Below are 15985 nucleotides of genomic sequence, written 5' to 3' on the forward strand. Positions count from 1 at the left end.
CAGTTGGTTTGTCCGTTACTTGACACAACTCATGCTGGTTAGTTCATTTGAATCCATTCCAAGGATGGACTAAAGCCAGCGTAATATCACCCTCAAGGAAAAGGCCACTTGTCTTAGCTTTCACTGGCCTCTATATTTAACACAGTGACTACAGTTTAGAAGGTATTTGCAAACGAGATTTTTTTGTTGTTGCACCCATTCACACATAAAAACAAGGGTCAGACGTGTTGAAATTGGTAGAAGTGAAGAAATAAAACACAAAGAAATAAACTCACACACACACACGCACACACACAGCCTTAATGCCAACCATGGTGTGTATTACAGCTGTGTTCCAGACATCCATAGTGCATGCTGGGTAAAATGAGATGGCCAAGACAGTAATAACCCAACCAGATGGACATTCATTCTGAGAACCATGGAGATATACAGTCTGATAACTGATCAGAGAACCGTGGAGATAGACAGTCTGATAACTGATCAGAGAACCGTGGAGATAGACAGTCTGATAACTGATCAGAGAACCGTGGAGATAGACAGTCTGATAACTGATCAGAGAACCGTGGAGATAGACAGTCTGATAACTGATCAGAGAACCATGGAGATAGACAGTCTGATAACTGATCAGAGAACCGTGGAGATAGACAGTCTGATAACTGATCAGAGAACCATGGAGATAGACAGTCTGATAACTGATCAGAGAACCGTGGAGATAGACAGTCTGATAACTGATCAGAGAACCGTGGAGATAGACAGTCTGATAACTGATCAGAGAACCATGGAGATAGACAGTCTGATAACTGATCAGAGAACCATGGAGATAGACAGTCTGATAACTGATCAGAGAACCGTGGAGATAGACAGTCTGATAACTGATCAGAGAACCATGGAGATAGACAGTCTGATAACTGATCAGAGAACCATGGAGATAGACAGTCTGATAACTGATCAGAGAACCATGGAGATAGACAACAACCTGATAACTAATCTCCCTTTCATTCATTTGTCAACCATAATGATTTCTTTATTTTAAATTTGTGACTAGCTGGTTTGCATATAATCAGGCTGCAATAGCCTTTATACTGCACAAATATACAGCATGGAGCATTGTGTAGTCCCTATGTCTAGAATATCCCAGCAGGCCGATTGGATAGCCAACACTGGAGAAGTGAGTGGTCACTTGGGATAGGATAGTGAAGTGGCCAACCAGTGGAGCCGGTGTGCCCCTCATCACCAGATCAAAGGACTAATTGACCCTTTAACACTCAACAGGGGAGAGGGCAGACAGGACAAATGACAGATCTGTCTTTCTGCAGCAGTTAATTTCCTCCAGATGGAACTAGTCTGTAACCTATATTTGGAGTATGAAATTTCGATTTGTTGACATTTTTACTGTCAAAAACTTCGTTTCTCCCCGAATTAAGCACATTTATATCGACTCGGTTTGCATCTAAATGTAACCAATTCGCAAATAATGGGCATCCTTTTCGTTTGCAATAACACATTTACATTAATATCATTATAATTAATAGTGCAGTACAAAATCGCCCAAATCGAATCAATTGATCAAATAAAACAATGATTTGCTCATTTACATTGCTGACTTCATAGGCCACCAATGTGTGGTGCTAACATTCAATACAATGTGGTGAGAGAAAAAAAGACGTAAACGCTCTGCTCCAAAATATATTTGATCTCACTTTATCAATTCGTTATTGAACTATATCAGCGAGTGTGGTTGTGGTTGTGGTTGTGTTTTGGTCTGAGCCTGCCTTTCTCCATGGGGTAAGAACGTCGTCTCTTCACCGTGATCTAAACCCGTCTGTTGTTGGAACTGACTGATTGACTAACGGAACATCTTGCACTCCCATTCAAACAGGGATGAGTCAATCCCTGTGATAAATTCAAAGCGAAACCATGAAAGTAGCTGGCCTGTAAACCAGAGGGAATAGCAATGATTCATGGAAAATCACTTGTGTGTCTTGTGTGTAACGGGAATCCACCCCAAAAAAATGCAAACGCATAGAAATGATCAGGTTTAGGGAAAGATAAATGACAGCCCATCTAGTGTGTTTTTAAGTAATGTTCAAAACGGAAAAATATGCTTAAATTCAAACTGCTTAAATGAATGTGATTTGACCACCTCAATCACATATTAACTGTACACTATTTCACAATGATTAGGCTACGTTCAACATTTATCAACTAGGCTACTTCATCCAAAATAAAACCATGTCTTGCACATAATAACTATATTCATATCAGAAAGCACAACAGAATAAAAAATATACACGTTGAATTTAAATTGTTCAAATGTTTTAACAAACAGTTTTCTTGAACTTTCTGACAGGCATGGTAAATCACAAGGACACTCCCTTTAGGCCTTCGCTCATTGGTCATCTCAGATAACGGTCCGGGTAAAGACACGCCCACTGGAGCATCAGGCCTCTTTATATGCAGCCCAGAGCCCTGGTTAGCATCAAGCCGCCAAGGGCAACCTCAGACTTCAGCTGCTAAAACCACACTGCGCCTCTTTACAGTAGTCGCTGCGCTTTACCGGTGGAACACGTTTATTCGGAGTGTTTGGATAAAAACGTACGCAATATAAATATTAGTAATTAGAAGACAGCTGAAGTGATCCCCGCCTAATCTCTTGGGATTTTTGGCAGAACAGAAGAGTTAACATGGAGTTGCCGGATATTCCTTTCCCTATCAGCTCTCCAGATGACTTCTACGACGACCCTTGCTTCAACACCAGCGACATGCATTTCTTTGAGGACCTGGACCCGAGACTCGTTCATGTGGGTCTCCTCAAGCCGGACTCCGACCACCATCACAAAGAGGACGAGCACATCCGGGCACCGAGTGGGCACCACCAGGCCGGCAGGTGCCTCCTGTGGGCCTGCAAAGCCTGCAAGAGGAAGACCACCAACGCTGATCGCAGGAAAGCGGCTACCATGCGGGAGAGAAGGCGACTGAGCAAAGTGAACGACGCCTTCGAGACACTGAAGAGATGTACGTCCACTAACCCAAACCAGAGGCTGCCCAAAGTGGATATCCTGCGGAATGCCATCAGCTATATTGAGTCTCTCCAAGGCCTGCTTCGTGGGGCCGGACAGGAGAGCAACTATTACCCGGTGATGGATCACTATAGCGAGGACTCGGATGCGTCCAGTCCCCGCTCCAACTGCTCAGACGGAATGGTGAGAAACTGAACTGTCAAGAATTACGCAAGAATTACGCATGAATATTTTTCATCATATACGAGTGTTTGGTTGACACAAACATGAGCTGTTTTCAGTTTACTTATCGGTATCATTGCTCTCTTTTAGATGGATTTCAATGGCCCGTCTTGTCCACCAAGACGGAGAAACAAGTATGATAGCACTTACTTCAACGAAACACCAAATGGTCAGTGTTATTTCTAAGTAATCAACTCTCATAAACAGCTTCAGAGTTACAGATTACGATGTGACCAATTTGTGATAATTCCGGAGTCTGAAATGGAACACAACTTCACGGTCAATGTTGAGTATATTTGACCCAGTATATAAAACCATATAATTATGAATAAAACAACATTTTCGTTTTGCTATGATGTGGTCACTTTATCTGACTTCATTTGATTAGATTTGATTGTCATAATGTTCAAATTAATCGTAAAACCTGCTCGTTGTAATAAAAACGTCATATTAATTGTCATATTTTATTTCCAGATTCCAGACACAAGAAGAGCTCTGTTATTTCCAGCTTGGACTGCCTGTCAAACATCGTGGAGCGCATCACCACGGAAACCGCTGCCTGTCCCGCTGTTCACGACGGTTCCGAGGGTAGCAGCCCCTGTTCTCCCGGGGATGGTTCCATAGCGAGTGAGAACGGAGTCCCCATCCCGTCCCCGATTAACTGCGTCCCCGCCTTGCCTGACCCAAACACCATCTACCAGGTGTTGTGAAGTCGGGTCGGTGGACTGCATACAGTAATTGTACATTCTTCAAAACACAATTTATTCCTTAAGGGGAGAGAAAATGCCAAAGACTTGCCAAAGGTCGCTACAAGGCTACACACCAAAGAAGTTCCGATGCCGGCTTTGAAAGACATTAAAAAATGACGGTGTCCAATTTCTGAAAGAACCCTTGGTCTACATTGGATAATGTGTGTGTGTGTGAATGTATGTGTGTGAATGTATTTATACTGTAGTAGGCCTATGCTATTCTAAGATAGTACAAGTCTGAATTCATATTAACGGATACCATTCTATTTGTGATCGACATAATTTAATTAAGGGATTATCTGTAATATGACCATTTCCTGTGGGCAAGGCGGAAACGCCTGAGATAAATTAATCCGGAAAGTGAGGACCATTTTGTATATGTGTAAATAAGAGCTGTTTTGCAACAAAAAAAACCAAAAGAAACCGAACAACACACAGGAAGTGTTTGTAATCATATTTAATGTTGCTCTTGGATTGTTGTGTCAGATTTGTAACTTTATATTTATAATATCAAGAACGGAGTGAATTACATTTTAATAAATATATATTTATATATAGATTGCATTTTCTATCATTATTTTTTTGCATGAACTAATTTTCGAAATGACATCCCACTGTGCACGTAATTCTATTTCTAAAAATGATTGATTCAGCCTCATAACCATACGCGACATCCTTCTGATAGCGAAATAACGGTATTTGAACACCACACTATCAGTAATATTGTTCAAGAAAAAAACAACGCATTGATCAGCAACAGGTCGCCTGGCGGTTAACCCTTCTGCTGTGTTCCGGTCCAATTGGACCGATGTACACGTTTTCTCTCTGACAAATGTAGTTCATTTAATCTGATTGTCATAAGGTTCCACGACTTTGTCCACACAGGGCATCTGAACACACACAATACATTTAGATGATTTTCATTACATTTTGGGTGTATTTATTATTATTTATTATTTATTATTGAACTTTTGTACACCTGTGGTGTTCCTGGTCAAAAATGACCGGTCATTAGAAATGAATGGGTGAGACTACAATTAGTGTGTAAAAATGAGTTCAGGCACATGCCCATTCATCAGATGGACACACTTCCTCTCCCAGACCCCCACATGCCTCACTCCCCTTCTTGGCTTCCATGGCAACCCCCACGGGAACCTTTCTCCAATAGAATCTTTCCCCCACGGGAACCATACCTGTTGGCATTCTCACAAACAATCGCAATATTGTTTCAATAACATATAGAAGCTTTTCTCGCAGCTATGGTATATAAAGACTTTTTGAGGCCTTTTTCACAATTCATTCTGTGGCAGCACAATGACCAAACGATATACTGTATGTGAGGCTCTTGATCATATCGTTGATCATGGCACTTGTTATACTTTGACACAAATTATTATGTGATAAATAACACAATATATTTCACCTGAGTATTTATTATAGTCAAAATAATCCATACATTATGCTTTTTTTTAACTCAAAAACGAGTTGTATGAGCTCAGGTCAATGAGGCCTACAGGCCATAAATAGCAAATAGAAGTACAAAACTTGTAATGTTCACAAGAACTTAAGTTGTTAAAAATATCTAACACAACATTAGGTGATAATATATCTATTATTATGGATTTATAATCGGCTATAATGGGGCGGCCATTTTGGACCCGGAACACAGAATGAATTAACATGAAACGAACACAACAGGAGGGTTAAGCGCGTTGTGCCAGTAACTGAAATACAGCTGGTTCAAACGCCAACATGGCGAGGAGACAAGGACAAAACGTCGCTCTGCTAAATCAGCTTCTGATCAATGATTTAAACGTAACATTAAACGAAAGCTACCACATTTTTGGGGAATTTTGAGAAATTGCATAGATTCTAATGTTTTATTCGTTTTTATCGAATACATGATGACATTTTTCTGACGTGTATTTCGTCTTTGCCCTGTTCCGCTGTTGGGTCGAATAAGCTTAAACTTAAAAAAGCCAATCGTATTTTTACCATTTCAGTGGTAATTAAATCTAGGTTTATGATTTTACAGAGAGCCTACAGTGAGGGATCTTACAAATTCTCATAGAGAAATGATCAATAGGCTACTTATTGATTTTGGATATCTGGATTCTAGAAGGAAAAAAAGATCTTATTTGAAAATAAAATATCGAAATCATGGAAGACTTGTAAACCCACCTGAGTTCGGCTACTGTCGCTTCACAAGAGTAGGCCCACCCAAACTGTAATGCGCGACGTTAAAGTAAATAACATGTGTTTTATTGCGCTGCGAACAGTTAACACACAACAGCAACACACACACAGATGAAGCGTCACTCTTTTTTATTTACAAAAAATACCACGATGAGAAGCTGACGACAGTCCGGTGTGAGAGGACAGGACATGAGAAGAATGCGACTGTGACAACATAATTCACATAACACGAAAGGAGACAGTAGAACATCCAGTGAAGCTCGTCGGTTCCATGACATGGCTCTAGCCGGGGTCTGGATGGCTGTGGCGGGCAGAGGCAGAGGCAGTTGTCCCTGCCGGTACAGAAGCGGGCAGCATGGCGGACGCACGCCGGTGCTGAGGCCTCTGCGGGCGGCGCAGTTTACTTTCTGCGGCGGGCTGCGGCTCCCTTCTTGCTGCTGCAATGCGCCAACAGTGCAAACACACGTCAGGGGTCCTGTTCTGTTATGTAGGTAATGCCCTCTAGTGTCAAGCATTGGCTTTAAACAGCAGCCAATGACATAGTCCCCTTGGTGAACCATAGTCAGAATGTATGATTTATTTACATGTTTAGGATACCACACCACTTGTAAATTAGAATATCCAAAATGGTCTATGGGCCAACATTAGTTCTGAGGTCAGGAGGCACTCTTCTTTACAACGTTATTACCACCGTGAGAGTAAATCGTATTTTAAAAGAAGCCTGTCATACAAGGAAAAAATAAGTTATGTTTCATTTGATTCTTTGTTCAAAATGTTGGACTATCTTTTAAGCTATCCTAGATAGAGTGTTATATTCAGTATACTATTGTAAACACAGTAGATGTCATGTTCAGTAAACTATTGTAAAACACAGTAGATGTTATATTCAGTATACTATTGTAAAACACAGTAGATGTCATGTTCAGTATACTATTGTAAAACACAGTAGATGTTATATTCAGTATACTATTGTAAAACACAGTAGATGTTATATTCAGTATACTATTGTAAAACACAGTAGATGTTATATTCAGTATACTATTGTAAAACACAGTAGATGTTATATTCAGTATACTATTGTAAAACACAGTAGATGTTATATTCAGTATACTATTGTAAAACACAGTAGATGTTATATTCAGTATACTATTGTAAAACACAGTAGATGTTATATTCAGTATACTATTGTAAAACACAGTAGATGACATGTTCAGTATACTATTGTAAAACACAGTGGCTGTCATGTTCAGTATACTATTGTAAAACACAGTAGATGACGTGTTCAGTATACTATTGTAAAACACAGTAGATGTTATATTCAGTATACTATTGTAAAACACAGTAGATGTTATATTCAGTATACTATTGTAAAACACAGTAGATGTTATATTCAGTATACTATTGTAAAACACAGTAGATGTTATATTCAGTATACTATTGTAAAACACAGTAGATGTTATATTCAGTATACTATTGTAAAACACAGTAGATGTTATATTCAGTATACTATTGTAAAACACAGTAGATGTTATATTCAGTATACTATTGTAAAACACAGTAGATGTTATATTCAGTATACTATTGTAAAACACAGTGGCTGTCATGTTCAGTATACTATTGTAAAACACAGCAGATGTCATGTTGACCAGTGTTAGCTAGTTTTAGTCACACTCACACATTTAGATGTAGTTGACCATGCTGCAATACAATGTCAAGCTGATGCCATACTTAGCTCAGTTATATCAGATGGTAAACTATATAAAGTATCCCATCGAGACAAACCAGCTCAGCTCATCCATATACAGAAATACTATAAGTATACTATTTGTCATCCTTGAAGAATGAAAGTTCTCCACACATGACTCATCCACCCAGACTCTGACAGACAGACTCATCCACCCAGACTCTGACAGACAGACTCATCCACCCAGACTCAGACAGACAGACTCATCCACCCAGACTCAGACAGAAAGACTCATCCACCCAGACTCAGACAGACAGACTCATCCACCCAGACTCAGACAGACAGACTCATCCACCCAGACTCAGACAGACAGACTCATCCACCCAGACTCAGACAGACAGACTCATCCACCCAGACTCTGACAGACAGACTCATCCACACAGACTCAGACAGACCGACTCATCCACCCAGACTCTGACAGATAGACTCATCCACCCAGACTCAGACAGACAGACTCATCCACCCAGACTCTGACAGACAGACTCATCCACACAGACTCAGACAGACAGACTCATCCACCCAGACTCTGACAGACAGACTCATCCACACAGACTCAGACAGACAGACTCATCCACCCAGACTCAGACAGACAGACTCATCCACCCAGACTCAGACAGACAGACTCATCCACACAGACTCAGACAGACAGACTCATCCACCCAGACTCAGACAGACAGACTCATCCACCCAGACTCAGACAGACAGACAGACAGACAGACTCATCCACCCAGACTCAGACAGACAGACTCATCCACACAGACTCAGACAGACAGACTCATCCACCCAGACTCTGACAGACAGACTCATCCACACAGACTCAGACAGAAAGACTCATCCACCCAGACTCAGACAGAAAGACTCATCCACCCAGACTCAGACAGACAGACAGACAGACAGACTCATCCACCCAGACTCAGACAGACAGACTCATCCACCCAGACTCAGACAGAAAGACTCATCCACCCAGACTCAGACAGACAGACTCATCCACCCAGACTCTGACAGACAGACTCATCCACCCAGACTCAGACAGACAGACAGACAGACAGACTCATCCACCCAGACTCAGACAGACAGACTCATCCACCCAGACTCAGACAGAAAGACTCATCCACCCAGACTCAGACAGACAGACTCATCCACCCAGACTCAGACAGACAGACTCATCCACCCAGACTCAGACAGACAGACTCATCCACCCAGACTCAGACAGACAGACTCATCCACCCAGACTCAGACAGAAAGACTCATCCACCCAGACTCTGACAGAAAGACTCATCCACCCAGACTCAGACAGACAGACTCATCCACCCAGACTCAGACAGACAGACTCATCCACCCAGACTCAGACAGACAGATAGCAAAGAAATTAAGGTAAGAAATGAATGTTGGCTACAATGTTTGGTAGGCCAATGTTAATTGATCAATCTTGAAGAATACTTCACAAGTTCTTCCAGTAGCTGGGGATGATGTGGTACTTCCTGTTGACATATTATGCTGTTGCGCCTCACTAACTATTGACATATTATAGTGTTGAGACTCACTTCCTGTTGACATATTATAGCGTTGAGCCTCACTTCCTGTTGACATATTATAGTGTTGAGCCTCACTTCCTATTGACATATTATAGTGTTGAGCCTCACTTCCTATTGACATATTATAGCGTTGAGCCTCACTTCCTGTTGACATATTATGCTGTTGAGACTCACTTCCTATTGACATATTATAGCGTTGAGCCTCACTTCCTGTTGACATATTATGCTGTTGAGACTCACTTCCTATTGACATATTATAGTGTTGAGACTCACTTCCTATTGACATATTATAGCGTTGAGCCTCACTTCCTGTTGACATATTATGCTGTTGAGACTCACTTCCTATTGACATATTATAGTGTTGAGACTCACTTCCTATTGACATATTATAGCGTTGAGCCTCACTTCCTATTGACATATTATAGTGTTGAGCCTCACTTCCTATTGACATATTATAGCGTTGAGCCTCACTTCCTGTTGACATATTATGCTGTTGAGACTAACTTCCTATTGACATATTATAGCGTTGAGCCTCACTTCCTGTTGACATATTATGCTGTTGAGACTCACTTCCTATTGACATATTATAGTGTTGAGACTCACTTCCTATTGACATATTATAGCGTTGAGCCTCACTTCCTATTGACATATTATAGTGTTGAGACTCACTTCCTATTGACATATTATAGCGTTGAGCCTCACTTCCTATTGCCATATTATAGTGTTGAGCCTCACTTCCTATTGACATATTATAGTGTTGAGCCTCACTTCCGATTGACATATTATACTGTTGAGACTCACTTCCTATTGACATATTATAGTGTTGAGCCTCACTTCCTATTGACATATTATAGTGTTGAGCCTCACTTCCTACTGCCATATTATAGTGTTGAGCCTCACTTCCTGTTGACATATTATGCTGTTGAGCCTCACTTCCTACTGCCATATTATAGTGTTGAGCCTCACTTCCTATTGACATATTATAGTGTTGAGCCTAACTTCCTACTGCCATATTATAGTGTTGAGCCTCACTTCCTATTGACATATTATAGTGTTGAGCCTCACTTCCTACTGCCATATTATAGTGTTGAGCATCACTTCCTGTTGACATATTATGCTGTTGAGCCTCACTTCCTACTGCCATATTATAGTGTTGAGCCTCACTTCCTATTGACATATTATAGTGTTGAGCCTCACTTCCTATTGACATATTATAGTGTTGAGCCTCACTTCCTATTGACATATTATAGTGTTGAGCCTCACTTCCTATTGACATATTATAGTGTTGAGCCTCACTTCCTTTGCCTCTGAAGCAGCCCTTGCAGTACATGGACAACAACACAGAGCCATACTGTATAGAACTAGAGTTCTGATGTAGACTGTACAGTACTTCTCACTGTTGTATCACATGATGATGATAATCTGATGGAACCGCCGTAGAGAAATGTTGTTAAATACCTCTCCTCTGGTACGGTCGAGATAAGTCACTCGTTATTGGCTAGTCTCGTTAGGTGGATGGTGTTTCAGGGAATCAGCAATGGAATTATTTTAAAAAAATTACTACGCACGACACTTCAGTGTTTTGCAATGGCCTACCTTTTATGCAAAAACAAAATGTCCGCCTTGTAAACCTGTTGTAAGGACATTTTGTGTGCTTCTTAGTACAACAGTCATGCCTTAGTGTTGCAGAAGTGAGCCGTATAATGTTGACCAACACAACTCTTTGTCAAGCCCTCCTCTAACCCTCCTCTGACCAGAATTAAAGTGTTATGACAACGCCTTTCATTATTCATTATTAGGACATGCATCAGATCAGGTTATCATACTGTCTGTCTCTGAGGAGTGAAGAGAGTGTTTTTTTTGTCCCAAATGGCACCCTATTCCATATATCGTGCACTACTTTTGATCGGAACCCTATGGGCCCTGGTCAAAAGTAGTGCACTATATGCGGAATAGAGTTCAATTTGGGACGCAGTAAATGACTGGGAGAGGAAGGAATTCTGAGGTAGTGGGAGGCAGTACTTACTGTTTCTGAAGCTCATCAATACGATTTCTGAGAGAGATGACCTGAAAACAACACATGAGCGTGTTTAAACCAATCAGAAGCAGCAGGGAGGGGGGGGGGGGCGTTACATTTGACCCCTGGTCTCTGGGTCATTAGTAGCACCTTTAAGGTGACAGCAGCAGTCCTGCTAGAACGACCTGTTGGGCTGAGGTGGGCAACCAAGAGTACTCTCACTGACACACATACCCACTACAGCACTAGTGAATACTAGTGTCTGGATCAGCTCAGGCAATATCTTCACAAGGATTGTAGTTGATCTGATGTCGTTAAATCACAGGAGGTGAGGACGGCTGACACTCGTAAACACCGGAACGGAGCGAATGGAATGGCATCAAACACATTTCATCAAAACACGTGCGTTTAATGTATTTGATTCCAATCCAACCATCCTACTCCAGCAATTACCATAATTTCCTCCCCAAATAAAGCGTTGGACTAGTAACCGAAAGGTTGCAAGATCAAATCCCCGAGCTGACAAGGTAAAAATCTGTCTTTCTGCCCCTGAACAAGGCAGTTAACCCACTGCTTCTAGGCCGTCATTGAAAAGAAGTTTGTTCTTAATTGATTTGCCTGGTTAAATAAAGGTAAAAAAGAAAAGAGCAGAACCCCTTTGTCTCACCATCTGGTGAATGTACCTACCACTGATGTAACTGTAAGGGCTGGTTTACCAGACACAGATTAAGCCTAATCCTGGCCTAAAAAAAACAGATCAATTGAGAATCTCCAGTTACATGTGTCTGGGAAACGGACCCTAAATGCATAATTAGCCTGTGTGTGCACAAAGTTGATCATTGTAATAATAACTTGTTTTTGCCTGAAACATGATTTTCAGTATTGCCTTCTGTCTGAAAGACAACAGTCAGATCCTTACAGAAGGAGAGAAAGCATTTACCCTCTGATTATAAATCAGTGGCCTTCTGTCTGAAAGACAACAGTCAGATCCTTACAGAAGGAGAGAAAGCATTTACCCTCTGATTATAAATCAGTGGCCCTCTGTCTGAAAGACAACCGTCAGATCCTTACAGAAGGAGAGAAAACGTTTACCCTCTGATTATAAATCAGTGGCCTTCTGTCTGAAAGACAGCCGTCAGATCCTTACAGAAGGAGAGAAAACGTTTACCCTCTGATTATAAATCAGTGGCCTTCTGTCTGAAAGACAACCGTCAGATCCTTACAGAAGGAGAGAAAACGTTTACCCTCTGATTATAAATCAGTAGTCAATAAAATAAATAAAAGCACAATAGCACAGCTTTTTACCAAAACAGGGGCGGGAGTGCACTTTGTTATTGTTTCAATTGCTGATTGCCACCTTAATTTCAATTTACTTCCTGAATTGTCTGAATTCAAATTTAAATTGACCCTGAACCATTTAGACCATAATTAATATAATTATTATAACAATAACAAAGCGTACTCCCACCCAATGTTCCGGCACTGAGCAAAGTTCAGGTCTGCTGTGGTACAAACTTGAACTTTGTAAATTTCTGTGCAACTTCCAGGGCGCGTTTACAGTGAACACTGAGGCTGTACCTGCTTTAAGTTACCGTTTCAGACAGTGGTCAAGCAAGCTGCTGCGGCTATTTGATCCTAATGTAACTCTACCAGAGTGGCCTACCATCAAACACTAGGCCTTTATATTAGGAATTAACAGCAAACAACGGAATGATCACAACACATACGTTGTAATATGGCCATACAGAAATGGTTTGTCCAGATCGGTGTGGAAGATCTTGACTGGCCTGCACGGAGCCCTGACCTCAACCCCATTGAACACCTTTGGGGATGATTTGGAACGCTGACTGCGGGCCAGGCCTAATCGTCCAACATCAGTGCCCGACCTCACTAATGCTCTTGTGGCTGAATGGAAGCAAGTCCCCCGCAGCAATGTTCCATCATCTAGTGGAAAGCCTTCGCAGCAGAGCAGAGGCTGTTATAGCAACAAAGGGCGAGGACCAACTCCATATTAATGCCCATGATTTTGTAATGAGATGTTCGACGAGCAGGTGTCCACATACTTCTGGCTATGTAGAGTATGTAGCTACTACATATTGCCCCTTTAAATTATGTGGAGAGAAAAAAATCGAAAATATATACACTGCTCAAAAAAATAAAGGGAACACTTGAACAACACAATGTAACTCAAATGTAACATTTGTGGCCTGCTGGAGGTCATTTTGCAGGGCGCTGGCAGTGCACCTCCTTACACTAAGGCGGAGGTACCGGTCCTGCTGCTGGGTTGTTGCCCTCCTACGGCCTCCTCCACGTCTCCTGATGTACTGGCCTGTCTCCTGGTAGCGCCTGCATGCTCTGGACACTACGCTGACAGACACTGCAAACCTTTTTGCCACAGTTCGCATTGATGTGTCATCCTGGATGAACTGCACTACCTGAGCCACTTGTGTGGGTTGTAGACTCCGTCTCATGCTACCACTAGAGTGAGAGCACCGCCAGCATTCAAAAGTGACCAAAACATCAGCCAGGAAGCATGGGAACTGAGAAGTGGTCTGTGGTCACCACCTGCAGAATCACTCCTGTTTTGGGGGGTGTCTTGCTAATTGCCTATAATTTCCACCTTTTGTCTATACCATTTGCACAACAGCATGTGAAAGTTATTGTAAATCAGTGTTGCTTCCTAAGTGGACGGTTTGATTTCACAGAAGTGTGATTGACTTGGAGTTACATTGTGTAGTTTAAGTGTTCCCTTTATTTTTTTGAGCAGTGTATATATATTTTTTTATTGTATAAAAAAAATACTTAATTGAAAAGTGAATTGACTCCAACCCTAATGTATAATAACGACAATTTTGCATAGGTAATTTTGCATAGTATCTCTATGGAAGAAGCACATAAAAAATGTAAATGTAAAAAATCACTCACCTCATACTTCTGCCTCTTGAGTTTCTCAATGTGTTCATACTTCTCAGACTCCAGTTGGTGCATCCATTCCCATAGATCCTTAGCCTTGTCCCTGAAAAGGACAACACATTCAGGAGGATGGCTTAAAAACGGCACGTTTCTGTCATCTGAAAATGACAATAGTGAAATGAACTATTCTCATAGTCCTAGAGATGTCTACAAGGAACATTCTAGTTCCTCTACAACTATGTCACACGGCTCAGGTTCAGGACTCACTGCCTCTTTTACTAACACAGAAACAAATATATACACATCTCCCACCGAGACTAATATCATACTTGAGCTTGTCCTCGTTCAGATGGTCGATGTTGAGGGGCTTGCGTCGCTCCACCAGGATCTTCTTCTTCTTCTCTCTCTCCGTCTGCTTCTTACCTCCTCTCTTAGTGTCAGCCTGGGAGGTGACAGAGCAACGACAACCGGTTCAGAGACACACACACACACACATGGAATATAGTCTGGCTGCCCATTCACATCACTCAGGCCCAATGCCACGGCCCGCTCATGTTTCTTCTGGATCTCTTTGAGAAAGCGAACACATTCTGACCCGTTCTGATTGTTCCCAGAAACCGATGGGTTGGGACAGAGCTGGCCTACACAAATAAATGAATCGCGTCAAACATGACGTCAGCGCAAACGACTTCTAGGATGGCGGGTTCAGACAGATGAATGGGGCGATCGATAGAACAACGTAATTAAATTCAGGATGAGTCGTCAGGCAATGGGAAATAAGGGCGGCCATTTTAGATTTCATCTAGGTCTGTGTTGAACAAGAGGTTCAGAGCTACAGCTCATGATGACAAACAATCTCTAACTTCAATCATGTTACGTCTCTCTCTGTCATTATCTTCCAATCATGTGACGTCTCTTTCTGTCATTATCTTCCAATCATGTGACGTCTCTCTCTGTCATTATCTTCCAATCATGTTACGTCTCTCTCTGTCATTATCTTCCAATCATGTGACGTCTCTCTCTGTCATTATCTTCCAATCATGTGACGTCTCTCTGTCATTATCTTCCAATCATGTGACGTCTCTCTCTGTCATTATCTTCCAATCATGTTACATCTCTCTCTGTCATTATCTTCCAATCATGTTACGTTGTTATATGATGCGTGTCGTTTCATGGAACCAACTAGGACTGAAGCATCCACTAATTAAACCTTAAAACGTGTTTCCAGAAGAGCAGGTTGGCTGTGATGAAGACAGGTCCATGTTTTACAAAGAAGTACACTCTATATGTAGGGAACAAGGTAGTGCACTCTATATGTAGGGAACAGGATAGTACACTCTATATGTAGGGAACAAGGTAGTGCACTCTATATGTAGGGAACAAGATAGTGCACTCTATATGTAGGGAACAGGATAGTACACTCTTTATGTAGGTGGTACACTCTATATGTAGGGAACAAGGTAGTGCACTCTATATGTAGGGAACGGGATAGTACACTCTATATGTAGGGAACAGGATAGTACACTCTATATGTAGGTGGTACACTCTATATGTAGGGAACAAGGTAGTGCACTCTATATGTAGGGAAC

The 15985-nt window shown here is 41.5% G+C and overlaps 2 protein-coding genes across 4 annotated transcripts in view; one reads left to right on the top strand and one right to left on the bottom strand.

Moving 5' to 3' along the window:
• The first annotated feature begins 2496 nt into the window (after positions 1 to 2496).
• Positions 2497 to 4548, top strand: LOC129834962 (myoblast determination protein 1 homolog 1). Its single transcript, XM_055900328.1, has 3 exons — positions 2497 to 3203; positions 3333 to 3411; positions 3717 to 4548. Exons 1-3 carry the CDS (start codon positions 2685 to 2687, stop codon positions 3950 to 3952), a joined length of 834 nt encoding a protein of 277 aa, XP_055756303.1. The 5' UTR covers positions 2497 to 2684; the 3' UTR covers positions 3953 to 4548.
• A 1753-nt stretch (positions 4549 to 6301) lies between these two features.
• Positions 6302 to 15985, bottom strand: part of LOC129834161 (troponin T, fast skeletal muscle isoforms-like) — a 28935-nt gene continuing 19251 nt past the window's right edge. For all 3 annotated transcript variants that reach the window (XM_055898898.1, XM_055898897.1, XM_055898899.1), the window contains 4 exons: positions 14726 to 14838; positions 14409 to 14499; positions 11493 to 11533; positions 6302 to 6624 (listed from right to left, as the gene is read on the bottom strand). In XM_055898898.1, the coding sequence (XP_055754873.1) occupies positions 6588 to 6624; positions 11493 to 11533; positions 14409 to 14499; positions 14726 to 14838 (282 nt within the window). In that variant the 3' untranslated portion in view covers positions 6302 to 6587. The remainder of the gene's footprint in view (positions 6625 to 11492; positions 11534 to 14408; positions 14500 to 14725; positions 14839 to 15985) is intronic.

The sequence above is a fragment of the Salvelinus fontinalis genome, chromosome 35, assembly GCF_029448725.1.
Source record: "Salvelinus fontinalis isolate EN_2023a chromosome 35, ASM2944872v1, whole genome shotgun sequence".
NCBI lineage: Eukaryota > Metazoa > Chordata > Actinopteri > Salmoniformes > Salmonidae > Salvelinus > Salvelinus fontinalis.